Consider the following 26,865-nt stretch of genomic DNA (forward strand, 5'->3'; position numbering starts at 1 on the left):
CAGGGTCTTAATTTAAATGAATGTCCACCCATCCATTTTCTTACACCGTTGTCTCTAGTGGAGTCGGGAGGTGCTGGTGCCTATCTCCAGCTAACGTTCTGGGCGAGAGGCAGGGTCACCCTGGACAGGACGCCAGTCTGCCTCAGGGCAACACAGAGACAGACACGACAAACAACCATGCAACACCTAGGGAGAATTTTAGAAAGACCAATTAACCTAATAGAATTAACCTAATGGTCATGTTTTTGGACTGTGGGAGGAAGCTGGAGTACCCGGAGAGAACTGGGAGAACATGCAAACTTCATGCAGAAAGACCCCGGGCCGGGAATTGAACCCAGGACCTTCTTGCTGCAAGGCAACAGTGCTACCTACTGCGCCACGGTGCAGAAACAGTGAATGTTAAATGAATGTAATACTTTTTAAGGATGTGCTTGTAGCAACAGCCTTCAGTCAGAGGCCTGTTCAGATTAATTGCATTACTGACTGCTACTGAAAATCCTTCCAACAACAAAATCTGTTTGAAGACACTTGGATGATGAGAGTAACTACATTTAATTTCCCTAAGTATTCTTGAATGCAGTTTGAAAACAGCAACATTTATATGCAAGAAGAGAATTTCAAGCACCACAGACGGCGCCTGTTTTCCAGGGCTGAGATCAAGCAGCCTTTGCTAAAGGACGAGGTTTTGGAAACTGAAAACAAAAGAGGAAAATGTTCTTCCAGCTTGCCTCAGATCTCCTCTATCATCTGAGCCTCGCGACAGCATCCAATTAGAAAAGAAACCAAAGATTTTCACGTCTCCTGGAGGTGAAAACACTTCATGAGAGAGATCAGATGAAGACAAAAGTGCTGGAGATGTGAGTGATCGCTTCCCCAGGTGCCTCCTTTTATTTCTCACTACGTCTGTTAGCCTTCGCCCCCACAAACATTTTAATCCCAGCGGACTGGGATTAATTTGTTCTAATAGAAACTCACTTTGACAGTGACTCCAGGGTCTCCTCCATGTCTGGCTACAGTCAGATTCAGGGAGCCGCAGTTTTCGAAGCACTGGTACAAAGACGGCTCAAACTCCATCCTGATGGTGTGAGGGTCGTCCTCCTGAGTCTGGGTCTCGTTGCTGCTCACCACCTGAAGAGCAGAATAAAAAAACACGCCGGTGAAAGGCTGCCTGTCGGCCGAAGGTATGAGGTTAAAGGTCAAAGATGGTCACCTTGCGAGCCTGGTCGGCGGCGTGCTTCTTCAGGATGTTTCCAGCTCCGATCATCATCCTGGTGGCCTGGATGCGATAAAACGCTCGACTCTTCTGCTGCTGCATCAGAACCTGATCAGAAACACAATCAATAACCAAACAGATAACTGTAGATAACTGGATATGTTCTGTTAAGATTAAACATACTTTTATTGTTTGAGTAGAAGAGAGAAACCTTTTGCTTCCATGTCAAATTTTTATTTTATTTTTTTTAGTTAAATATTAAACAATTTTTATTTGTCACAAACACAAATGATCCATCATGACTAAACATAAAAATAATCAATAAATGTGACTAAAAAGGGTAGTCTTTCTCCAATTAACTTGTTATATTAAAAAAAGAAAATACAAAAAAAATTTTAAAAAAGTTTTTTTTAAATCTTCGTCCAGATTACATAACATCACCCTTCTAAAAACAACAAAATATGACTAAGGAAGTTGACAATATTCATTTATTCGTGTAGATATTTAAAGTAAATCGTCAAATTTATTTTAAAAATTTTAAATAAAGATGAGCCGAGTTAAATTACTTTTTATTTTTTCATTTTATTTGACCTTCATTTATAGGTCCATGATCTCATTTATAAGAAACCTGTTTTGGTAAAGTTACAACCACAGAAACAAGGCAAGCAGTTAGGAAAATTTTACTCCGTTAAATTAGCTAATAAAATATGAACTAAAAACAAGTTTCATAACAATATTTCTCTTTTTTGTCTTAAAATAAATTTGAATGGTCCCACAGGAATTAGATCTTTTTGTAGAGTTTTACATTGACAGGGCAGAGTGAGAAAATGTTGTTTTTCCCAGCAATAGTGGAATAAAATAAATGGAAGAAAATATCCAACGAACATTTCCCAAAAGGAAAAACTAATCACCTATGAGCCTAGTAATTGCTTGCAATAAATCTGAGTATTTAACATCAGTGGAGGAATTTTGGCCCATTTTTTATTACAGATTTATTTTAAATTAGACAGATTTCAGCATAAACAGTTTTTAAGAGGTCAGAACTTTAATTAGACCAATCCAAAGATATATTTTTTAGCCATTCAGAAGCAGAATTGCTGAGGTTCTTTGCTACACATTTGGTCCAAATGCACCTAAGCTTAAGGTCACAAACTGAAACATTCCCCGTCTGGATTTTCTGGTAGAGAGAAAAATTCATGCCTCCATAAATTACCGCCAGACCATCACACTAAAGCCACTTTTTTCTGTCTGTTTAATGTTTTATTCTCTGAGATGACGTGAAACATTTGTATGTGGCTGTAAGCAAACACAGAAGAAATCTTTATGAGGGTAAATAAATTTTCAAAACTCTTTAGTGGGCTTGACTTTTACCTCCTTCATGAAGCACCAGACTTTTAACTCTACAATTTAAAGCTAATGATGCTTATCAATCCAGTGGCATTGATTTTAATAAAACTGCATGGATGAATAGTAACCTTAACGATCTCCCAAATTGAAAATGGACAAATTGGCTATCCTAGAAGCGAAGATCATTACATTAAACTGAATCTCTGTTGGCTGGGAACAATGTAATTATTGGAGGTTTAGGCAATGCAGTGCAGCTGAATCCTGAATCAATCTGCAGCAGTTTAGATGTAGGTGTTTTTACAACAGCAATCAGTAACATAAGTACTATAAAGCATCAGTACTATAAACAGTCTCTCATAGTGTCTCCTAAAGCAGCTTGTCCGTAGGCCTTATTTCAAAAAGTCTATTTAAAACTCTGAGACACAGCTGGGTATCATTTCAAATGATATACGTCATTGGACGCTTTTTTCTTTTTTGATCAGAGTTAAGCTAGCACCTAATAAAGAAGCAAATTAGCAGCTTCTCAAGAGTGGAGCTAAAAGATTTTCAAGAGTCGAGCTAGCAGCATCTCAAGAGTCGAGCTAAAAGATTTTCAAGAGTTAGCTTGAAAATATGAAAAACAGATTTTCAAGAGTTAGCTTGAAAATATGAAAAACAGATTTTCAAGAGTCAGGCTAGCAGCTACTTGACAATCAAGCTATGAAACATAAAAGGACAAGTTTGTCTATAAAATAAGGTTGTACCTGATAATTAGCCATCTCGATCAGCTGCTCCATGTCCTTGTCTGGGTGTCTCTGCTTCAGCTCCTTCAGCGTCCTCGCCATGTCCCTCCTGGCCTCATCATCCTCATCCTTTCCCCCCTCCATCATCCCTCCGTCCATCCCGCTGTGGCAGTTCAGCGCGATCTGTCCGTCTAGCTCCAGCATATCCATCTTTGTGAATCCACCCGGACCCAACGCTCCTCCTCCGCCTCCTCCGTCCATGCCGCCAATCCCTCCATCTCCCTCCGTCTCAATGATGATGCCGCGGTGCTTGTCGGCACGGTAACGCTTGCGGACATACTTGTAGAAGAGAAGGCGCCGGTCGGCCACCCAGGCTTGGACGACGCAGAGGGGAAAGCAGAGGAAGGTGAGCACAGCCTCCCATACCTGCAGAAGAGAAAAGACGAGGGGTAAATAAATTTTTTTACAAATGCTGTCAATCGATTAATCACATTCTCGCGCTGATTAATCATGATTAATCATGATGCCTAACTTTGTAAGCATGACATATTAATATGCACGCAGTTGCCTGAATGGTGCCTCCTTCTGCCACACTTCAACCAATTAAAATGCCCGTAGATTGATCAATCGATTAATTTTAACACATTAAAATAATGCGATATTAAATCAGCATAACGTGGATCGCCCTCCGTTTTACCCTTCCTCACCTCCACCTCTCCAGGAGAAATCACGCTCAGAATCATGTAGAGCCAGATGTAGGCGAACAAGCTCCATGCTGCCGTGACGAAGAACACCCGAAGGTGTTTGATCTTCCTCGTCTCTCCGTCGGGAACCACGTACACGCAGAGGGCGATGATCACGAACATGTTGAAGGCGGCGCTGCCCACGATGGTGCTGGGACCCAGAGACCCGGCCTCAAAGCCGTGACCGCACACCTGCAGGTCGGAGGTCAGAAAATCGGATTATTGCTTTGGGTTTCATAACGTCTGGTCTGCTGGGCAGCTGCCAATCTCGTCCTGGACTTACCTCAATAACTGACAGCAGAATCTCAGGAGCGCTTGAGCCCAAAGCCATGAGCGTGAGATTAGAAACGGTTTCGTTCCAGATCCGGACCGTAGCCGTTGTGGTTTCACCGTTTGGCTTTTTTATTGTGATCTCCTTCTCTTGGGATGTTATGACCTGCAGAAAAGAGAAAAGGCAGCAAAAGGAGTTTAAGTTTATTCCTTTTCTAGAAGGTACTGTGGATGCTAGAGGTGTGAGATACGGCATATTTTGGTATTGATCTGATACCAAGTAAATGCAAAGCCAGTATCACTGATATTGATACTAATACTTTTTTATTATTACCTAGGCTTTTGTCTTTTTTTAAGAGGTACACCATTTTATTGGTGCCGATTTTCTTAAATTTGGGAGATCGGTGATCGGCCAATACTTATATGTATGTCCTGATTTTATCTACTTTGGCAAAGGAATAAAAATCAGCCACCAGGTCATGTCTGCATGTTTCCAGTTCACAACAGTCACTCCACTATCACCAACTCAGCGACAATCTTGCTGTATTTAGCAACATTTCAGACAAAAAAAATATTTCTGACCAAAATTGGAATCAGTAGATTCAGGTTTTTTAATGATCGGTATTCAGCGATCGGCCAGAAAACTGCAATCAGTGCAGCCCTTGTTTTTTCCTATGAAATGTTTTGTTAAATCCTAGGATGGAATTTGGACGTTTATAGACACCAAAGTTTATTGGTGTCCATAAAATACTTTCAGAACATGTTAACGTGGTAAACAGAAAAATAGAAAAGCAAAACAAATTTGTGTGAGTCTTTCCTGAATGAAAACATTTTAATTTGAGAGCAAATCAAAGCAAAATCTTTTTTGAGGAACTGTTGAGAAACAATGCTGCAAAAATAAAATAAAATTTAGACAAAATCTGAAACAAAAGTAACGATCTTGCCATGTTAGTATCAATCCGGTACTGGTGCCAAGTTTATCAATATTTTTTGATCAGTCTCTAGTGGATACATGAGTGTGTAATGAGTAACGTACCTCTATGGACGACATGAACCGGTCCGCTATGATGCTCATGCCCAGGAACATGTAAATAAGTGCCACAAAGTAAACAATTGCCCGTGCCACTTTGTCTCCCACTGACGGGTTCTGGGGGTTCCACACAGGAAGTACCACTCCTGAAACACAAAAACGAAAACAATTTGTCTTTACCAGCAGCCATTGTACAGTGTGTAAAGCGGTAAAACCAGTTGACCAAACATGTTGGAGCTCAGCTTGGGTTGCTAGGTAACGGGCGGAATTCCTCTGAGGTTGCTAGGTAACCGTGCATTGCCTGCTGATTTGTGACATTTGGAAGTTTTTTGAAACCACTCATTGACTTGTTGCCAGATAAAACAGCTGAGTGTTGTTTTTTTTTTTGGGCTGATCTTCAAAGCAGTTGAGACAAATATGGAAGCATTAAAATGTACAAAATGTGAATTTTTGCGTAATAGGAACTGCTTAAACATTACAAGGTTGTGTCATTCATTCACTTTTTCAACTGAACTGCAGTTTACATAAAAGATATCAGTGGCCCACCTTCCTGACAGGGGTCTCCGCTGGCCGTACAGTTCCCCGAAGACTCTGCGAGGGCCGGAGCCGGGCATGAAGTCAGCACAGTGAGGAAGACGAGGAGGAAGAGCAGTGAGGAGGAGGAGGAGCAGGAGCGGAGGGAGACGAAGGCAGATGTAGGTACAGGCATGGCCGCAGGAGCCATTGTTACTGAAGCATCCGGCCCGACGTTTAATCACTCACTTAGGGTCAGCTCAGAATCGAGTGAGGTCCAAAACCTGCAGGACGACAGAGAGAAAAGCTTCGGTTTTATTACAGAAAAACGTGTCTAACAACATGCTGCTGAAGTGACGACGCTCTGCGCTGCATCCAACGCCCCCACCGTCTTTTAGGGGAATAGTTGGAAGGTGATTTAAGGTGGATTCAAGCACATAAAATGAAAAAGCAATAAAAAGCGGGTCATTACATGGGAGAAAATTAGAGAGATTCTTCAGACGTGATGTAAACTCTATTAAAGTCGTGGCCTGCAGCTGTAATGGACCTACAAATAATAACCGTTTGAGCCTTCAGTAGATCAGTTGAGCCCGAGGTCCTGGAAAGCACAGATAAAAAATATTAATCCTCTTTTATTTTTTCACCTCAGACAAAAAGAGACAATAAAAACATTGTTTTTGCAGTTTAACCCGAAGATGACTAAGTGTTTTTATGTGTGGTACCCCAAGATCTGGCCAAAATTATGCTGAATTTATTTTCAGGAAGGAAAATTGTTGAAACTTTTTTGTTTTGTTTTACCATAAACAAAGCAAAACTTGAGGATGTTTTTAATTTTACCTCAACAATCCTTAAATGATGGAGAGATAAACAAATGTTTATCAGTTTTAAGACGTAATCTGTTACCCTATAAGACATTACTTTTGTTTTGTCAACTAATTAAGTTGTGAATTAATTACTGACTCAAAAAATGACCATTTACTGACTGAACAACAAACTCAGAGCAGTAATTAAGTCAAAACTGAACAAAAAATAAAAATTTTCCAATTAAGATTAATGAAAAATATTTTTTAAAAACTATATGTAAAAACTTCCTGTTGTACCCAAAACTTCTCAATTGTCATAGTTTCAGCTTCACCTGATTCAAATTCTGTAAAAGCAAGAGAAAAAGACAAATCTCTTATAAAGCACCTTTTGGTGTCCAATTATTAATTGCTTAGTCCAATAAATAATCAACAGATCAATTCTACCCTGTATTGATAAGTCAAGCAGAAAGAGCTGAGATTTTCACATGTTGATTTTAAAGGGTTTTTTGCTACAAATTATCAAACTAAAAGGCTGATTTTGCATTTTAAGCAACAAAAATGTTTATTTTATTATTTAAAAAGAAATTATTTCTTTATTTGCATATTTTAATGCATTTCCAATATTGTATAAAGCAGAAAAATGTGCCAAAGTTTGCACACGATTCAATGTCGTATTAATCCATAGTTTATCCAATAACATGGTTTGGATTAACTCATATTCATGTGTGAGTATGGCCTAGTCAAAGTCCAGATTAAATCCAGTTGAGAATATGTGAACAGTGTTCACAGACGCAGGGAGGGATGTGATGGATTACATGGTTTCATGTTTCAAAGGTGTTTCACTAAACCAGAGATAATCCAAAAATAAATAATACATTTCATAAAATCAGAAGCTCTGTTCAAACATTTCCTGTCAAAGTACCAGGAAGTCTGTTTTTAGATCATCTTCAGTTTTCGTCAGACTCTGATAGTGTTCCTAAATAATCAGCTCGCCAAAATAAAAGCTCTACTATTCTAATACTTGCCTAAGAACATCAAACATGGAGGATTTGTTTTGTTGTAGAGAGAAAGAAGGCAAACAGAAACTCGCGCTCCACTGCGCAGGTAGATTTTAGTTTGAGGTCGACTTTTCATGTGGATTCCTTCGACTTGATGCCTTCCCACACCGTAGCCGTGTTAGCAGAGACGGAGCTTTAAAATTGATTTTTCAATATTCCCCCCAGAGTCTGGTGAAAATAACGGCCTTCAAATTTATCTTTCTTTGCACACAGGTCATTACAGACGTGTGTGTGTGCAGACCGCGGTTGGTTTTACGTTGGGAAGCCAAACTGCGGAGAGCAGAAATAAAACGGCAATATGTTTCCTGAGCGGCTTTTCATTCATCTCTTAAAAGAAAAAAACGTTTTAAGATGTCGGGTCAAGTCAGGGTAAACAAATCCTCAGTCACAGAGAAACGGCCTCATTTCCTTTTTGACATAATCTCAAATACATTCAAACACACTGGACTCAAACTGCTGACCCGCTTTTCTCAGAAACACCAAGTACAAATAAGCGTGGTTAGTCGTCTGTGGTGACATCAACGTTGGGTCGCTCACCCCGTCCCCATCCATCTTCCAGTGTCTTCCTGCACCGACAGCAACCTGTCACTTCAATGCTCTATTCACGTCTCTCCTTTCTACTCTGATGTCAGTAGAAAGGAGAGATGTAAGAGATGCTTCTCTTACATCTTAGCCTGCAAGATTTAACAGAAACTGATACGTTCCTTTCTCATCTGCACGGTCCAAATCTACTCATTTAAGCATCTTTTCACAGCGCAGAACAATAATGAAATGCAGGAGTGGCTTCTTGTTTTTGTAACATCAAAGTCAAATGAACAACAAATTGTGTTTCAGTATTTTAACTTCCTTTCAAACTGCCAATATGCGGCGCTAGCTTGAAGTGACGGAGTGCCAAACAGCAACCTGATGTGAGAGAATCAACTTCAGATGGAGAGAAAAGGTGTGAATGGCTTGGCGGAAAGTGTCCCCAAAGTAACATTTTTATAGCTACATCATGGTTGAACAGTTAAACCTTCTCAAATAAAACGAGAAAACTGAGACTTTAAGCTGCTTCCGTTCAATACGGCCACTCTGTATTTAGTTTGTTACAGAAGTCGGAAGAAATTACAGATCTGGAAAAAGATTAAGAGACCACTTAAAATGATCAGTTTCTCTGATTTGACTTTTTATAGGTATATGTTGAGTATGTCGAACATGGTTATTTTATTCTATGAACTACTGACAACATGTCTCCGAAATTCCAAGCAAAAATTTAGTATTTATGAGCAGAAAATGAGAAATGGTCAGAATAACGTAAAAGATTCAGTGCTTTAAATAATGCAAAGAAAACAAGTTGGTATTCATTTAGAAACAACAATACTAAAGTTTTAACCCAGGAAAAGTTCAGAAATCAATATTTGGTGGAATAACCAGGAGGTTTTTAATGAGGTTCAGTGCAGTGGGCTCTTAAGTTTTTCCAGAGATGTATGGTTGATTATGCTAATCCAAAGTGAGCTAAATAACATCACAATTTTAGTATATCACATAACAGTGATCAATCATCAGTGTGGTGAATTATAGGCAGAAGAAGGCTCACCAAAGAGCACGTTTAAATCTCTGGGGAGGGTGCTGGTCTAATATGTCTCCAAGCTGCTTTCAGACAACATTGATCCTGTTTTTCGCCTCCTCCTCAATGAATAGATCAACATACAGCTCCTCATAATTATCACTCGCTTAATTTTTGAAGCAACTGCTACTGAAATACGATCCAATAATTACATTATTTAGTCTCATGAGACGTTATGCTAAGGTTCAGTCTGTGCTGATGAAGATTCACTCATTTCAGGGTGATAGATGCTTCAGTTTTAAAGAAACTGTCAGAAAGAAAACACAGTAATTAAACTTTACAAAAATACACACATTTTCCATAATATATATTTCTAATACTGTATAAAAAAAGGCTGAAGTGCTTCAATGAAAAATCTGCAGAATGTGCAAATTTATTTTATCTGATTAAAATACTCAATTATGAAAAGAATCATTACCTGCACCCCTGAAATTAAATGTGGCTTAAAACCTTGTTACTTCTTTTATTTTTGTATAAAAACAAAATATGGCAGAATATGACTAGAGAAACAATAAAAAATCTTCATTTTGTGGATTGGTAAACAGATGAAGGCAGACGAGGAGCATATTTACAACCACTGCAGAGCAAATCACACACCAGCTTTGACCTGTTTATTGAAAGCAGTAAGAGCACTGACAGCGGCCGTCAATTCACATCAACTCAGCTGTACCTCACTGCTCTGCCTCTCACACACACACACACACACTCTCTCACACACACATACACACACAGCCTCAGAGGGCTCATGTCTCAGGGTTAAATGACATTTCCATTCGATTTGTTTATACAGATTCAGCTGGTATTTATCCCTTCAGTCGCCTCTCTTCTCTTCTGCGCTGCGTTTTGGGGTTTCCATGTCCACCATATTGTGATATTAATAGTTTAACTCGTGTGTTTCTCCCTCTATCCTCCGTCAGGAAGAAAAAAAACCATGGTGGTGAATGGATCAGGATTTATGTCTCTCAGCGCTACAGGAATGTTTTATTCATTGATTTTTCTTCATCACTTTGAATTTGGGATCAGATGTTCGGTTTTGGGAATCTTTCTGCGCTTTCTCACCTTTAAAGATGTTGGTCAGGCAGATTGTAGATGTTGATATGCGTTATTCATACTTAACAGATTTCAACAATTCATATACCAAAATATTCAGCTTCTTCTACTGCTATATCTTTAGGTAACTTCACCTTGTCAAACTCAGCCTCATTTTGGGCCGAATCTAAAATCTGATTCTTCTTAAAGGGCAGAATGTATTGATAAAACCCACTGAACTGTTAAAATATCAGTAAATAGGTGTTTGTTTCAGTATTCAATAAGCGTTTTTTAAAATAAAGTAATATTGAGCATCTTTTCATCCAGGACTTTGTGAATGTTTTTGTTTTTTATGGTGCTAATTTAGGAATATTTGTAAGGAATTTATATGATATTTTGCTCATGTATGATGTTAAACGTGACTTTTTATCAATCGCTGCATTGATGACGGACTATAGCTTGACATCAAGTGAAGCTGACGCAGCAGTCACTTAAACCCAAAGATTTCTGCCAATTTTAAGAAAAAATGTGCATTAAAAATCAGAAAAAATATGGGGACCTGTTGATTTTTTTGTGTGGATTTTGTATGAATTTTGCAGATTTGTGAGCAACTGGAGAGACTAATTGATGTAATTTGGAGTCTAAAGGGCCACATAGAAAGCTATGGCGGGCCAGACTTGGCCCCTGGACCTTGAGTTTGACACGTTACATACTTTTTGTAATATTTAAACTCTTCTGCAGATTTTGGCTCCACTTAAACACACTTGTGCAGCCTTGAAACTCCATTCAACATGACGAGTTTGACTGACTGATCATCGTCACTGAAGCTCCAGGTGTTATAAAGTTTGGATGTGGGTGGAGGAGAAGCAAAAAGGCAACCAAGCAAAAACGATTTTTACTGGACGATGAAGAAATTACATTTATCAGTGGTATTCCTGGAAATATTTAGTTGAGTAAAATTAGAAAGTGACAAAATAAGGTGGCTTATTTGAAGAGAAAGAGACAGGATTGGTGGATTAAACCCCAGAGATTATGTAAGAGATGAACTCAGATGAAGAATGTGAATCAGAGAGGGAATGAGCGTGTTTGTGGCTCAGAGTTCGGAGCTGTCCAGAGGCTGAAAAGCTGATGAGATGCATAATTAGGCAGATTTAAGGGCGATGGTGAATGCGCCCCACTGGGCCGACGATGCAGCTGTGGAAGCACGTTAGAGGAGCGCTGCAAAGCGCTGCACGTTCTCCAGAGAGCGATCCAGATTTAAGAGAGAGAAACAAAGAGAAACGGCGTCGAGAGGGAAACTCGCCTGGCCTCAAAGGGTTGGAGAAATAAGTTGCTTTGAAATGTTGAGCAATGAATCTATAACAGCCGGGAACGGCAACTCAGTGGGCAGCAACTTTTAGACACCGTATCAAATTAGAGCCTGAATTAACAATTATTGTTAACAATAATATATCAATTAATCACATAATAAATTAAAACAAACTCCGTAATTTCATCTGCATGATTTATTGTTTTTCTCTATTTCTGTCTTCAGTCGGGTACTTTGGTCTCAACTAGACCTTTTTTTTTTGAAGGATAACTTTTGTTTACAGAAATTTCATAATGAATTTTATTTGTTGTTTCTGTTTTATTAATTTGGATAATTAAAATATCTTGCAGGTCCAGTGTTAAATGTTCATTAGAATTTAAAGCTTATTGATCTTTGAGGAAACATGTTCTTCCATAATTATGCCATTAGCATTATATATAACTGGAACATTGTCTCAAAACAACAATATTATTGTTTCTTCTGGACGATTTATCCTCCAGAAAAATCTCTCATCATGACATGTCTAATAGGAGTAGTTAAAAATTATTCTGACGAATAATTGAATTTTTTTAAAAATAGCAGATTCTACAAATATTTCAGTTAACCGCTTTAAAAAAATATATATTATTGCCTAAAATAAAATCAGCTTAAAATAAAAATAAAATAAAATGCTTGTTCATGTGGAGTTAAAACTTGAATTTTAAAACATATTTCCAGACAAATGTGTTTTTAATCTAAAATGTAAAATCTTGGATAACAGACTTATTACTGCTCTGAATATTAATAATAATAATTGTTTTTTGAGACCGCATACTCCAGCCAATGATTAATCGATTACTAAATTAGTTGACAATTACTTCAATAACTGATTAATCTGATTAATTGTTTCAGCTCTGACTCAAATGTCTGGCCTTTGGGAAACTTGCTGACAAATTTTTATTTCTCTTAGAAATACGCCTTTGGCCAGCAGCTTTATTATCCACAGCAAACTGAATATGAGTGATAAACTACGATAAATGAAACAAAGAGGACATAAAGATGGCTAAACGAAAACTGAACTTTCTAAATCTGCTGCAGATTATCTGATAACATCAGGAATCTAAATGAATGTACAGACTGGGCAATAAGTTTCCATATATAGAAAAAATAAACATTTTATATTGGACAACCGCTTTTATTTTTGTGCAATCGCTGCACGTCTTGGACCACTCCCTGGTTGATCTGCAACATTTCCAGTTTTCTGAAACTTGCAGATAAGTTTTGCCACAGTGTCGTGTTCGATGCTGGTTCCATGTTTTCTGCTAAAGTTTCATACAACCATGCGACTGCTTCCCGATCCAGTCATCAGTGTAATTCAAATTCTTTGCTCTTTTGTCAAACGCATCTTCTTGGGTATCTGAAATATAAAAGAAATCTACATTTTACATTCTCCTATGTATGGGAGCTTATGGCCTACCCGATATATCCCGAAACACGTTGAAGTCACGGACGCCTCACATGTAATAATGGATGCTATGGATGTCAGCGCGGGTCACTGGAAGTCGGATGAATCCTCAGGGCTGGATCCAGAGCGATCGGGTTTGTAATCCCACGGTTTAATTTGGAAACAGTTCCTCTGTTTGCCATGTGGCTGAACAAAGTGAAACTGTTTCCTCGAGACAATAAGCCTCTTACTCACCCCTTAATTCAACTTTTCTCTAAGTTTTCCATCTCCTGACATTTTAGGATTAGAGAAAGCGTACTTTCAGCGTGTTTTCAGGAGCAGCAGTCAAAGTTGGCACATTTTAAAAAGTGTTGCATCTCCGCCTCTGTGAAAACATTTTGTGTAGGCGAGGATGTCATCCAGATGAAGTTAAAAAGCTGCTAATGGGCTGTGATGAGAGAGAAGATGAAGCTTGATATGATGATGTTGGATCTGTGTTTGGGGATTTATTCTCTAACGTTTAACTTTAGTTTGTCGCTGCAGCTGCCGTCATTCTTACTGATTCTCATAAGAAAAAAAAATATTAAAACTAAATAAAAAGCAGCATAATTTTAGGCTGAATAAAGGATAAAAATCCAACTTTCATTTTATTTAAAAGAGAAAAATGCATCTCATAATAGAAAATAATCGCAACACCAAAACTACAGGCATAGGCATGAAAAATTTGGTCATGATAGGATTGTGTCCCAGCCACTGTTTGCAGGATCTGGTAGAAACCTGGCAACCTGAACCAGCGCGTCCTTATTGGAAGCTAATAAGTTAGCAGCTCCTCCAGATAAAAACAAAACTTCCATCTGTGGTAAAAGTTGGCATCAAATTAGGTTAAAATGCTTGTTCATGTATTCCCGAATCACTGAGGGTGAAAATTTAGTCGTGACAAACCTTCATCCCTCCCTCCTCATCCTCCCCCCGGCCTGTTTCAGCTGGGCGAACTAAGACTCTTTCGCCTTCTTCTCCATTTCTTTCCCATCGGCATCACCCCATCTGTTCCCATCGCTCCGCTTCCTCCTCCTCTTCCTGTTCGCTCCTCTTTCATTTTATTTGCCATCCTTTATTTTATTTTTTTTCTTACCCAGCCTCCCTTACTGACTGTCCGCTCTCTTGGGCTCCGCATAACAGCAGCGTTGCTTCAAAAAGGCCAAAATAAATCCCCTTGTCGCTGGGCTTAGGGGAAAGATTGTCACAGGGAGAAAGAGGATGAAAGGAAGTAGAGAGTGGAAAAAAGAGAGAAATCAAGCACATGGAGAATAATTAGAAGCTGCTTTAATCCCCCTCCCTGATCTTTCTTTTTTATATCCGCCCCTAGTGCAGCGGCAAACACATTCAGAGTGGATACAACACGCGGCTTTACAGCTGCAACTCTTTCTTTTATCTGCTCACAGTGGAAGCATGTGATAATAAGTTGCTTCTGGGGAAATCATGTCCCTGACGGCAGCAATTTTCCACACCTTTCGCGCTTCTACTCTTCAATTTTATAACTAGTAGAAGTTTGGAATCATCAGTCATTTCTACATAGTTACAGATTTATTCTGCTTCTGCTTTTTCATCACATTTAAACGTTCAGATCATGATGGCTGCCTGAATTCAGCAAGTAAGCTAAAAGATCTCAAGAAGCGACACATTGTGAGCAGATCTGATGTCAGTCAGTCTGTCAGACACCAGCAATGTCCTCAGAGAAGCAATTCCTGCAGCCGATAAATCCAAGAAGGTGTAAGAAGCCATTCCTATATTGTCGAAGGGTGTTTTCACACATTATAGTCCAGTTGGCATTGGGAACATTGGAAACCAAAGTTACATTTGTTGAATTTTCAGCTAGTGAGACACTTTATTGCGTCAAGCAAACCAGATCCATGAAATGAACTTGAATGGAATTGAACACTTCTCCAAATGAGCCAGATTTCCAGTCAAACCGTTTGTTTAAAGTGGACTGAACAGGGCTGGTGTAAATGCAGCATTAGGTCGACCAATAACTCCTCTGCAAACCAAGATATTCTGAAGTCAAATGCAAAGCTGTCTGTCTGAAACCGGGTCAAAACAAAGCAAACTGGGAAGAAGAGAGGGCCAAAATTCTTCCGTTCAGACAGAAAACGACTGCTTTAGATTACTGAGCTGAGGTTTGTTCTACACGTTAATGAGTTTTGGACTGTATTTCTTTCGCAGAACATGTAAATAACTTAAATAGTGTCCTTGCTAAGCCTAATGATCATACCTGATGTGTCACACTGCGGTCGGCCTCGGCTGAAACCCAGGCTCCGTTTTAGGACCTCTACTGTGAGCTTGGCCTGTTTTTATTGTAATCCCCTCTTAACAATGTAATTTACAAGGAAAACCCTCTTATCTAATTGATTTAGTTAATGCAGGCCTTGAATAATCAGCCAGCATTTCTCCCATCTGCCGCACTCACAATAACCCAAACGCTAAATGGATCAACCGCTCATTTCATATCCAGATTGTTAATCACATTAACTTTGCTCACCCATTAGTCATTCTGTCCTTTGTTTTTTTTTGTTTTTGTTTTAATCTTTCACTCTCAGTTGATTAAACTCATATCTGACTGGTTTACTCCTGCGACGAACGGCGCTGTCCGGCGCATGTCTTCTGGATCAAAATGAGAGATTTTCACGCTGCGTCAAAAATGAACTTTATGAATGTTTAATTTACAGATGGCAGACAGAGGCTCATAAATACCGGATTAATAACAGCCTGGCGTATCCAACTGCAGCAGCAGAGCCTGATCAATGTGTTTAATGATCTTTTGAGAAGTCCGAATCATCTCCAGCAGCCTCGGTAGTGACTTTTTAGAGATTTGCATGAATTCGCATTGAAATTGTCTCCTGTAGGGAGTTGTAATTTACAAAAAGTGTGGATCGTTGGTGAGGTGAAGGCGACTGGAAATCAAGGATTATTCAGTGTGTCAATATGGAAGAAGATTAGGGTCACTGAAGAAAAAAAATTACAGTAATCTCAGAATTATAACTTTAATGTAAGAATTATGACATTAATCTCAGAATTCCTACATTAATCTCAGTTTTCAGATGTCAATCTAAGAAGTCAAACTTAATCTCAGAATTAGGACTTTAATCTGAGTTCAGACTATTAGAATTCAGATTTCAGACTTTGATTTTGAGAATATGACTTTAATGTAAGAAAACAACTTTAATCTCAGAATTTTGACTTTCTCAGAATTCAGATTTCAATTTCAGTTCAATTTCAAAATTCAGATATTAATCTCAGTTTTCAGACATTAATCTAACAATTCAGACTTTAATCTAAGAATTCGGACTTCAATTTCAGAATTATAACTTTGATCACAGAAATCCAACTTTAATTAATTAATTTACTTTAATTATGACATCTGTGGCTGTACAGCCCTTTCCACATTCAAGTCATTTCTCAAAACGCGCCTTTTCAGACCAGATTTTAACACGATTAATGTCCATAAGTGCTTCCTTTGTAAATAAAATGTATTATTATTTAATCTCACCATTCTGACTTTGACCTTAAAATTTTGCAAAAAAAAAAGTAATTTCTCACAAAGCTTGAGAAAAATTAACTTCAGAGTTTTTTCCTGAATTGACCCTAATCCTCTTCCGTATCGTCACAGTGAGAAAGCACTGGGTTTTTATGGTGGGGATTTGTCTGAGAGTTGCATTTCCTCCAGGTCCGACTGTTCAGACGTGCATTTTATTCAGTCACTACAAATAGCCTTTAGGTGCTAGTGCATGGTTTCATGGTTTGTTGTACTTCACATCTTGCCCACTGACTGCTGACTGAGACGACTGCCAGTTCTGTTCTTGCCCTGACTACAAGACACAACTTTACAATTTCAAATAATCCTAAAAGTTAAGAGGAGAAGGCAAGTTTCCTTTGCATCTCTGGTCTAAATAAAGTGTGGCATGAGTAGGCTGATGTTCAAAAAGCCTCCAATTAAAACAACTCTACAAGGAAGAACGAGTCAAAATTTCTCTGTAGCGATGTTGAAAACACATTTTTACACATTTACCACTGATGTGCACATAGTTTAAACGTGTCTTATTGAACAATGCCAGTTCAGCTCTTACATGCAATGGGATCTACTGTAAAAGAGCTAAAGCAACGGCCACCGATTCACTTTTCAATGTTATGCCACACTATGCAAACACTCACTCTGTACTGATGAAGAGTCAATCATTTCAGGGTGCTGAATGCTTGAAACATTAAGTGAAAAGGTCAGTTTGACCTACTTTTTGATTAATACAGACAATATTTGAACTGTTCACAACATGTTATCTTTCCCTGACATCAAGATTTGATCATCTGAAATAATTAAGTATGAACAAAGAAATGCTAAGAAGAAGTAAGGGGGGGTGGAGGACTTTGTCGCAGCCCTGACTGGCTCAGTTTGCATTGTAACTTATTAGGGCTGAAGTGATTTATCGGATTAATCGTGATGATTTGATTATTGAAATAATCATCAATTATTTGATTAATTACCATTTGCTGAAAAAACAACACACAGAGCAGTAATTAAGTCAAAACTGAAAAAAAATATATACATTTTCCATTTAAGATAAATAAATCTTTGTCTGTAAATATGTTGCACCCAAAAATCTTCAAGTGGATTAGGTTTCGCTTCACTTGGTTCAGATTTTGTAAGAAAATATTTCCTATTAGCACCTTTTCATATCCAATTATTAATTTTAAAAAAGTTGATAGATCAGCTCTACACTCTATTGATGCCAAGTCAAGCAGAAAGGGCTGCGCTTTTCACATGTTGATGTTAAGTTTTTTGTTTGTAGCTGCAGATGCCTCCTTTGTTACAAATTATCAAGCTGTGCTATCATAGCAATGCTATGTTTTTGTGTTTTAGGCAAGAAGATTTCTATTTTCTTATTTTAAAAATGAATTATTTGAATTTGAATGTGTTTATAACATTGTGTAAAACAATCTTAAGTGGTTAACTGAAATTGCATCCAATTAATAATGACAATCAACAGATTACCATGATAATTATTAGTTGTGGCCCTATAACCTATTAAACAGCCAATCAAACAATGTTTCTGTTGTTCAGCTGTGGTGGCAGAACAAAGAGTGCAGAGCTTGATGTTCTCATATTCTACTGTTTGGTCATTTTTTAAAATTCCCCATCATATCCCTCCCAAAAGTGAAAAGCCCAAACATGCGTCTGTGCTGAGAGACGTCCCAACCTGATAATTAAAGCTGTGAAATCCTCCAGTTATCATGCAGGGCAGGCCAGCTGTTTGTGTGTGTGGGCGGACGCTGATGGTTATCGAGACTGAGAGCGCTCCAAAAATGTAACATTTTCACATAAAAATCATTGTCTGCAATAAATGCTTTACTGCTGTTATAAAGAAAATAGCAGTCAGTGTTACTCAGTAAGTCTCCATGGCTGCAGCATGACTGAAGTGGAAATGAGACCTGCACCATCGCAGCTGTAGCGACGAGTTAAGCAGCATCGCTTCTAACAGGTGAAATTAGCAGAGCGGCAATCGCACACCAAGGCAAGCGTGCACAGAGAAGCTTTGGCGCAGATAACCGCGCTCGCTGGTTAAATCCAGTCTGAGGAGGCAGGCTGCCGGGTCGGGAACAAAGACAGAGGCAGCAGCGAGGAAAAGCAAGAGGAGACAGAAAAACAAGCAGATTAGAGGGAGAAAGTTTTGGGGCTTGGCAGCCAATAAATTCACGGTATTACCCACCGAGTTTCCCAAGCAGCCAAGTAATCAGCATCTGCACAGACCTTGTTAGCACAAGGTCAAACACACACATTAAGGCTACGTTCACACACTGCAGCCGGAAGTGACAAAATTCCGATTTTTTTTTTGTGTGAAATTAGATTTTTTTTGCCGTGGTCGTTCACACTTCCAGATGAATGCGTATTTCATGTGATCTCAGAGGATGCTCAGTGTTTTGCCAACATAAAAATGAAGAAGAAGAAGAAGAAATGCTCAGTGTTTCCAGAAGTAAACATGGATGGTAAAGGTGGAGCATAGCTTACGATTCTGAAGTTGTCCAACTGGAGCCAGCATATTAACAACTTAATCCTCATTATTCTCCACCATGGTTGTTGTTTTTCGTCCAGCTTGTGAGTATCAGGACGCAGAATAGGGACGTTTGTCGAGTATCAATGACGTCAAGGTCGGATGAATGCGACCTAGTGGCCTGGGTTGCATTCGAAAAAGATCTGACCTGTGTTGTTCAGACTGTCATAAAAAGAGCAGATGAAGGTCGCTTTAAGGCAAAAAACTCAGAATTGGGTCACTTCGGGCTGCAGTGTGAACGCAGTCTAAGTCTTTCTATCTTCACAGAACTTTGCATTGACTTTCATTCATTTCTAAAGCTGAACTCTGACCCTTTAGCTACCCACAAACAATAATAAATGAAACATTGGCCAATTTATTTGACTTTTGTTGATGATTTTGATGATGGCACTCATCAAAATGTAAAGTTTGTAAAAGGTTTTTCTCTCAGTTGTTGACTGTATGATGTTCTTCTGACTTTGTATTTTTATGATGTAAAGCACTTTGAACCGCCGTATTGCTGAAATGTTCTGTACAAATTAACTTGATTGATTTGAACCATTACTATTACTTATAAGTCAACTAATCAATCAATCTAGTTTATTTGTGTAGTACATTTCAGCAACAAGGCAGTTCAAAGTGCTTTATATCATAAGAAGACAAAAAAATTATTAAACAATTATACAGTCACCAATTGAGAAGCCAGTAAACAAACATTACATTTTGTTGGTGAATATTTTATTCATTATGGTTCAAAAGCGACTCTAACCTGGTGGGTTTTATCCTTCATTTAAAGGAAATCTGTCAGTCAGAAAATGCATGTTTATGATCTGATCAGGTGACACTTTGTGTTCAGTTTGGTTTTCGACAAACTCACGTAAATTGTCGACTCTTTTTGGACGTCTGCTGGAAGTTTGTGACGCAGCGATGAGCAACAGGGCGGATGAGCTCGATTTTAAGCCGCATCGAAATTTGTGTATTTCACCAAACCACATTGGAAACAATTTTTCTCTTAACAGTCGTTTGTAAACAGCAGAACCGTGTTTATTTGTACATGCTGGCGTTGTTGAATAATGCTCAACCGGCTCCACCAGGGATCCATTTGAAAGTGTTGAATCCAAAGCTCTTATGACAAAATGTAGCCGATGAAGTCGATAAACTCCAAGTCTGTGGAGTTTATTAATCCATCTCCTGAATGAGACGCCATTGTCTCCTCTGATGACTTTTCATCCGTTGCTTCCATGATTTTTAATGATTTATTGCGTGAGCAACTTATTCATGTGCGGTTTTAATTGAATTTCTTATTAAATGGAAACACTGCAATCACAACATTGCCTTTTTCACAGAGTAGTGAAAAGGTTTTCTCACATCTGTAATGCAGCTAACATAGTTGAAAAAGAAACCCATGCAAATACACTGAGTTGTAGTGATGCAGAAACGCCAAAAAAAGAAAACACTTGGAGATCTTGACAGGAGTTCAGAGCAGAGATTAGGGAGCGGAGGAGACACCTCTGGTGTCTGTGATGTGCTTTAATCTGAACAAACTGACTGTTGCATCATCGGATCCACCGCAGGATGCTCGCTGTTCTGACAGCATCAAACACACAAGTTTATCCCCTATCCTCAAGGAAACCTTACTTATGAGACATATTACAAACAAAATCCCAAAACAAAACTCTCTCTTTTTTTCTTCCAGCTGTTTGATGAGAAACCCGCAGGAGCCGCAGTTACAGAAGCGATTCAACCCGGATCAACAATGGCGACAAGGAAGCAGAGCGAAACTCCGCTGTCTCTGTGTCAAACATCCTGAAGGTTGTCGCTACAACTGGAGCCACGTAATTAGTGTTTGGCTCATTAGGAAGGCAGTCTGTTCATTAAGGAGCCAGACGAGAGCAGAGGAGAAGAAGACGACGTGACAACAGGTCAGCTTCTTCAGATTTGATCCCATTACAAAAACACATTTCAATTTATTTCACTGAGATTTGACGTGAGGCTACAAAAAGTAGTTTATAATTGTGAGATGGAAAGAAAATAATTCAGTCTCAAATCTGAAAACTGGGACATTCCTTTAGATTAATCAACTTATTCTCCCTTTATAGGGAAACTGAGTAGGAAAATGGAAAGCAAAAATATTAACAAATATTAAACAGAGATTGTAAATTGTTGTAAATGTTTAGTCTGCCTTAAGTTAATTTTAGTTTGTTTGTTTGGTGAAGTGCGAACACTCAATCAAACTCCGGTTGTCCTAATAACGTCTGTCTCGGTTCGGTTAAAGTTTGAATTCATATGTAAATGGGAGACCGCTCCAGAATCAGGAAGTCTTCATTAGTGCAGGGCATTCTGGGTAAATATGGCCAAAGCCAACTGGAGTCTAACACTATTGAGAGAAATGGTTTGTGTTTTGTTGTTTTTTACGAAAGACTAAAGATAAATCCTACAGCTGCTAAAGTCTGATGCCATATTTGTTTACATTTTGTGAAGAAGGAAGTTGCGCTCACGTCTTCTTCAGAGAGTTTCCTTCAGTCATTCTGGGTGTAGCGCCACCACAGGCGAGGAGGGGAACAAGTTTTCTACATTCTTCATTTATTGTAAACAGTTTTTAAAATTAGTTTGGTTTGTTTTACACAGCTGAAAATGTAACAAATGTTGCAACTTTGGGAAAACACCATCAAACCCAATGAAATATCTTTATTTCATGGTTATAACGTGAAACACATAAAAACATTTAGGGGATTTAAAAACTGGTTAAATCGAATCTTTAGGACGTTTACAGGAAGGTTTAACATTTTTCATGGCAACAGAAGAATGACTTCAGATTAGATTTACAACCTAAAATCAGCATTAAGGGTTTATTTTATAACTTTGAGAGACAGGAAAACTATGCTCACACATAAACTTATCAAATATACAATAAAAGCCTCTGGTAAGATCATGCATAAATAAGCACATGGGATGAACCAAGGCTGAACTTCTACAATCTGTGCAGGCAGGGATCAATTTCAGCGCTGCTAACCTTCATGCTGGTTCCATTAGTTCAGCCGAAGAGGCAGGGAGGGGCAATTTCAACCAATTTGTCTGGCCTCTAATGCGTTTCTGTGGCCGGCAGACGAACTCAAGATGCTTAATTTTAAAATGCTTTCCATCTCAAATTACACTGTGACAACATGTGAGAATGCCAAGTCCAATCGCATTAACCCAGGTTTGAGAAAGAGATGAAATATGTTGTTGTTTCCATTTTTATCCTGAAGTCTGTGACAAGCAGCTTGATCCAGTGAAGGCGTGAATCCAGAACCAGTCTTGGGTTTGATGCAGTTTTAGTTCTACTGACTGCAAATTTTAACATTTTCTTAATTATTATACTAATTTGCAGTGGCACACTTCTTTTAATAGCAGAGCTAAATTGTTGTTTAGCTGTTTAGCATTTCCGCTTGCTTTAAACAGCTTAGCGCACTTAGCTTTCCGTAAATTAATTTTTCTGGCTAATTTACTTTGCTGTAAACTTTTAATTGAATAAATTTGACATTTGTGTTGAAGTTTTGGTGTTTTTACTCCTGATAATTCCTCAAGTAGTTAAACGTTTATTATATTCATGCTCTTATTTTGAAGTGGCAGAAGACTGTTAATGCAGCAGTTCCATTTCCTCTCCTCCCATGATGCGGTGAAACAATGTTTACCAAATATTATCCAGCTAATCATTATATGCTAAAATAAAAAAAATAAATTAATACACAATGTTCACTGTGATTCTCATCCTGAAACTGGCTTTGCATTCAGGCAAAAAGGTTTTGGGGAGACATCTGTTGGTTCATAATTGATATTATATATAAAGATTTTGTTTTACGTTGGGATAATATTGTTCTTGGTTTTCACAATTATTCAGGAAAAGAATAAAATAATTATTTTTTAATTAATTTGATTGTATTTTTAGCAAAGTTTTTGTTCACAAATGTAAATTCAATAGAAAAATTTGTGACTTTAAAATTGACCTACTGAACTACTTTTAGTTTTAGTTACCATCTCATTCAAAAAACTGTAAGGCAATTAAAACACTGTGTATTTTCTAACTTTAATTTAAATACGTGATGATATTATTACTTCTTATGAGGTGTACAGTTTGTTGTATACTTGTTCTTGAATTTAAAAAAAGAAGTTTATTCAGTACCCAGAATGCATTGCGGTAACTCTACAGTAAACAGTTTAACGTCTACTGATATAAGTGCTTTTCGACCAAAGCCGTACTGCAACCAATAAAACAAAATCAGCAACAGTTAGCAAAACTCAACGACTATAAAACTGAATCCATGAGTGAAAAGTCTGATCCAAAGAAAAGAATCACTTCCTGAATCGCAAACAAACGGATTATGTTGTAATAAGTTTTGAGTTTTTTGCTTTAGCATTAGCTTCTGCTACAAGTCATGTTGGTGTAGCGTTTCAGCTTTAGTGGAACAAATGTTTATGATTAGTGTGTTAGTACAAGTGTGTCAGTATTTAGTTTGCAGTTTAAACTCTCATAAACATTTTTTGTCACATAATCAGCCAGTTGAGTGAATGTTAGTCTCCCAACATCTGCACAAAGCAGAGGCTGGCTAATGCTCGGTTTGGGACAAGAACCAATAGAAAAGCAAAATTTAGTGTGTTTTGCTGTTTAAAGACAGAATGCCAAGGGGGAAAAACGACATCAGCAATGAACTTAGACCAACAGATGTGACAGTGGATCAGTCTGAGGAGGATTATAAGGAGAAATGCTGCATAAACATCAGGAGAGCAGCCAGTTTCCCCAGCAATGGACCTGGCAAGTTTTCACTGACATCTCTGAGAACACACAACACCAAACTAGAAAGGCTGGGTGTGAAAAACTAAGCATGCCCTTGTTGCTTCCTAAGGATTTAAAGATGCAGTAAGTATCTTTTATAATAAATAATTTTTTATATATTTGTTGTGACTGTCATTGTATCGAGACGGTATGAGACAGATAATCTGTGAATAAATTTGAGCTCCTCTGCCTAGAAACAAGCAATCAGAGTCAGACGGCGGGTCTTAGTGCTGTCAATCACCTCTCCATATGCTGCTGCTCATCCTTCCTTCCGTTCTTCCATCTCTCTGCTTTCTGTACGCTGCAGCTAGCATAGCATGTTCTGAATGCTCAAGCTACTCAGCACAAATGACGGCAGATAAATGGTTATTCTGGAACAATTGGTTGTTTCTCCAATATTAGCACATTTAGCAGCAAGTAAATGAGGATGATTAACACCGTTGAGCCCCTCCTCTTACCTCTGATTGGTTGGTTTTGGTCGGGAGAGTTGCATTTCTTCAGACGGCAACAGCAGCTCAGGGAGGAGATTGATCTTTTCACAGATCATCTGTCTCAAAACAAACTATCACAACATGGTGACAGTTTTAATAAATATGTAATAAAAACATATTTTTAGAAAAGTTACATACTGCAGCTTTAAGAGGTAAAATAGCAGTCATAAAGATTCAGCTTGGAAAAACTTAAGAGACCACTTAAAATGATCAGTTTCTCTGACTTTACTGTAAATATTTGAGTAAAATGAACATTGTGTTTTTATTCTATGAACTACTGAAAACATGTCTCTGAAATTCCAAGCAAATATTTTGTATTTGTTTCCAGAAAATGAGAAATGGTCCATATAATGAAAAATATGCAGTGCTTTCAGACCTCAAATAATGCAAATAGAACAAGTTCATATTAGAAACAACAATACTGAAGTTTTAACTCAGGACGAGTTCAGAAATCAAAATTTGGTGGAATAACCAGGAGGTTTTCAATGAGGTTCAGTGTAATGGGCTATATATATCCAGAGTTGGTCTGAAATCTGCACTAATATGCATTTAAAAAAACAAAACAATCGTGATTCAGCAAAAACAAACTCAGTTGCAGCAACTGAATAATACCAAACGTAAAGAAAAAGCCGACTGAAATATCTCAAAAAGTTTACAATCTGCAGCCTGCTTGAGAAAATCGCATCAAAAAATAAACAAATGCAGAGGAAGCGCTTAAGATTCCCTCCCTGAAGTGAAATCAGGAGTTTTCTTCCTGGACGTAATAATAGTTCATCATGTAGGTGGGCGCTTGTGAGCCCACCTCGTTTCTGTAGCGATAAGAGCTGCTGTTAATTACTGCTGAGTGTGTGTGAGCGTTTCGTTCATTATGCTGAGCACGCTCAGCCGGCGTGTGCAGCCATGGGTGAAAGCAGCTCTGAGCTGCAGGGGAGACAAAGGGGGCAAGACGAAGAGAGGCGAAGCTAAACACAGACTCCAACCTGGAGGAACAGTGAGTTCACCCTGACCTGGTCATCGATCCGCCTGCAAACACACACTTAAATATGCACAGAGGGACAGTAACTCAGGAAAATCAATGTGAGTGGATGTTAATTTTAGTGGTCTGCACTTGACATCACCATCTGGCTTAAAGCGGCCAGAAAACACACATTTACAGAGGTTTTAATTAGAACGCGCCAGACTTTATCCTAACATGCGGATAAGTCTAACTTGAAACTATGAAAATTACTTCTAAATAAATAAACCAGAAGTTTATATACACCAAATGCACTGTAAAAACACAAAACCTTATAGAGTATTTTTGGTCTAGTTTCAAGTGGAAATATCTTGGTACACTTGAAGTAAGAGAAAACTACCTTATAAATAACTTTTCAGCAAGACATAGGAGCTTGTTTTAAGTAAACAGTTGCTTAAATTTTATTTAAAAAATTCTAGTTCCATTGGAAGATTATCTTACAAATAGATGGAAAAAATGTCTTGTAAGTGAAATAATGTGCCGGTGGAACTGAAACCTTTCCGTCAATACTAAAACAAGCTCCTTTATCTTGCTGAAAAGTTACTTGTAAGTTAGTTTTGTCATATTTTAGGTTTACTAAAATATTTGCACAAGATACTAGTCCAAAAATATACTTGGTAAGATTTTGTTTTTGCAGTGTAAAAATTCACACAACTTGTTTCTCAATATCTGAAGTGAAAACAGACCAAACCTCTCTTGTTTTATGTCAGCTAGAATAACAAAATTGTTTCTTTTTTATAAATGCCACCATATTTAAAGGATTTCTTTAAACTTATTACTCCAAAAGAAACATAAAATGCCAGGTTGCAGTTTGCAAATGCATACAGGAAGTTAAACCTGATTGGTTTTCTGAATAATCTTCAGCTTAGATCTGGTGACGAGAAGAACAGATGTGGATTAAAGGAAATCCACAACAAATTTAAATTTGTTCACTAGAGCTCATTTAAAATGTATGTTGTATTGTCCTGTGGAAAATTATAAAGAAAAACATCTTTCACAGACGAGAACATGTAGCATTCTGGTACAAAATTTGTCTCACAATAAGCAGAATTCACTATTAATGTAGTTTTTTAATTTTCCAGCATTTTTACTGGATATTTGCAGAGTGTGGTATGTTCACATGCAACCTAAAAAATAAAAAAATCCAGCCTTTTTGCAGCATTTAAGAAGCAGACGGCCTCAGTGTCTGCTGCTTCCTGACAAACTGCCTTTGTGTCGCCTCGCCTTTTCCCTGAACTAAATTATACCAGCCTCTGGACCGCTGAACCGAGCCAGGCTTTAAATCTGCAGCACATTGAAAATATCGAATGGTGGCATTTCAGAAAGTGCAAACATCCAAACACGCTGTTTTGCTCCTTGAATCATTTGTCAGATTAACAATGTGAAGAGGCGCCACAAATGCC

General features: G+C 38.1%; 1 protein-coding gene across 3 annotated transcripts in view; it reads right to left on the reverse strand.

The window, feature by feature from the left end:
• slc8a4b (solute carrier family 8 member 4b) overlaps nt 1-26,865 on the reverse strand; it is a 114,719-nt gene that overhangs the window by 57,799 nt on the left and 30,055 nt on the right. For all 3 annotated transcript variants that reach the window (XR_003598159.1, XM_028038465.1, XM_028038466.1), the window contains exons 2-8: nt 5,872-6,122; nt 5,332-5,471; nt 4,309-4,461; nt 3,990-4,217; nt 3,304-3,708; nt 1,211-1,321; nt 976-1,128 (exon numbers count right to left, since the gene is read on the reverse strand). Coding sequence is in view for 2 of the 3 variants with exons in the window: in XM_028038465.1 (XP_027894266.1) it covers nt 976-1,128; nt 1,211-1,321; nt 3,304-3,708; nt 3,990-4,217; nt 4,309-4,461; nt 5,332-5,471; nt 5,872-6,049 (1,368 nt within the window). In the remaining variant the exon portion in view is untranslated. The remainder of the gene's footprint in view (nt 1-975; nt 1,129-1,210; nt 1,322-3,303; nt 3,709-3,989; nt 4,218-4,308; nt 4,462-5,331; nt 5,472-5,871; nt 6,123-26,865) is intronic.

Source organism: Xiphophorus couchianus, chromosome 14, assembly GCF_001444195.1.
Source record: "Xiphophorus couchianus chromosome 14, X_couchianus-1.0, whole genome shotgun sequence".
NCBI lineage: Eukaryota > Metazoa > Chordata > Actinopteri > Cyprinodontiformes > Poeciliidae > Xiphophorus > Xiphophorus couchianus.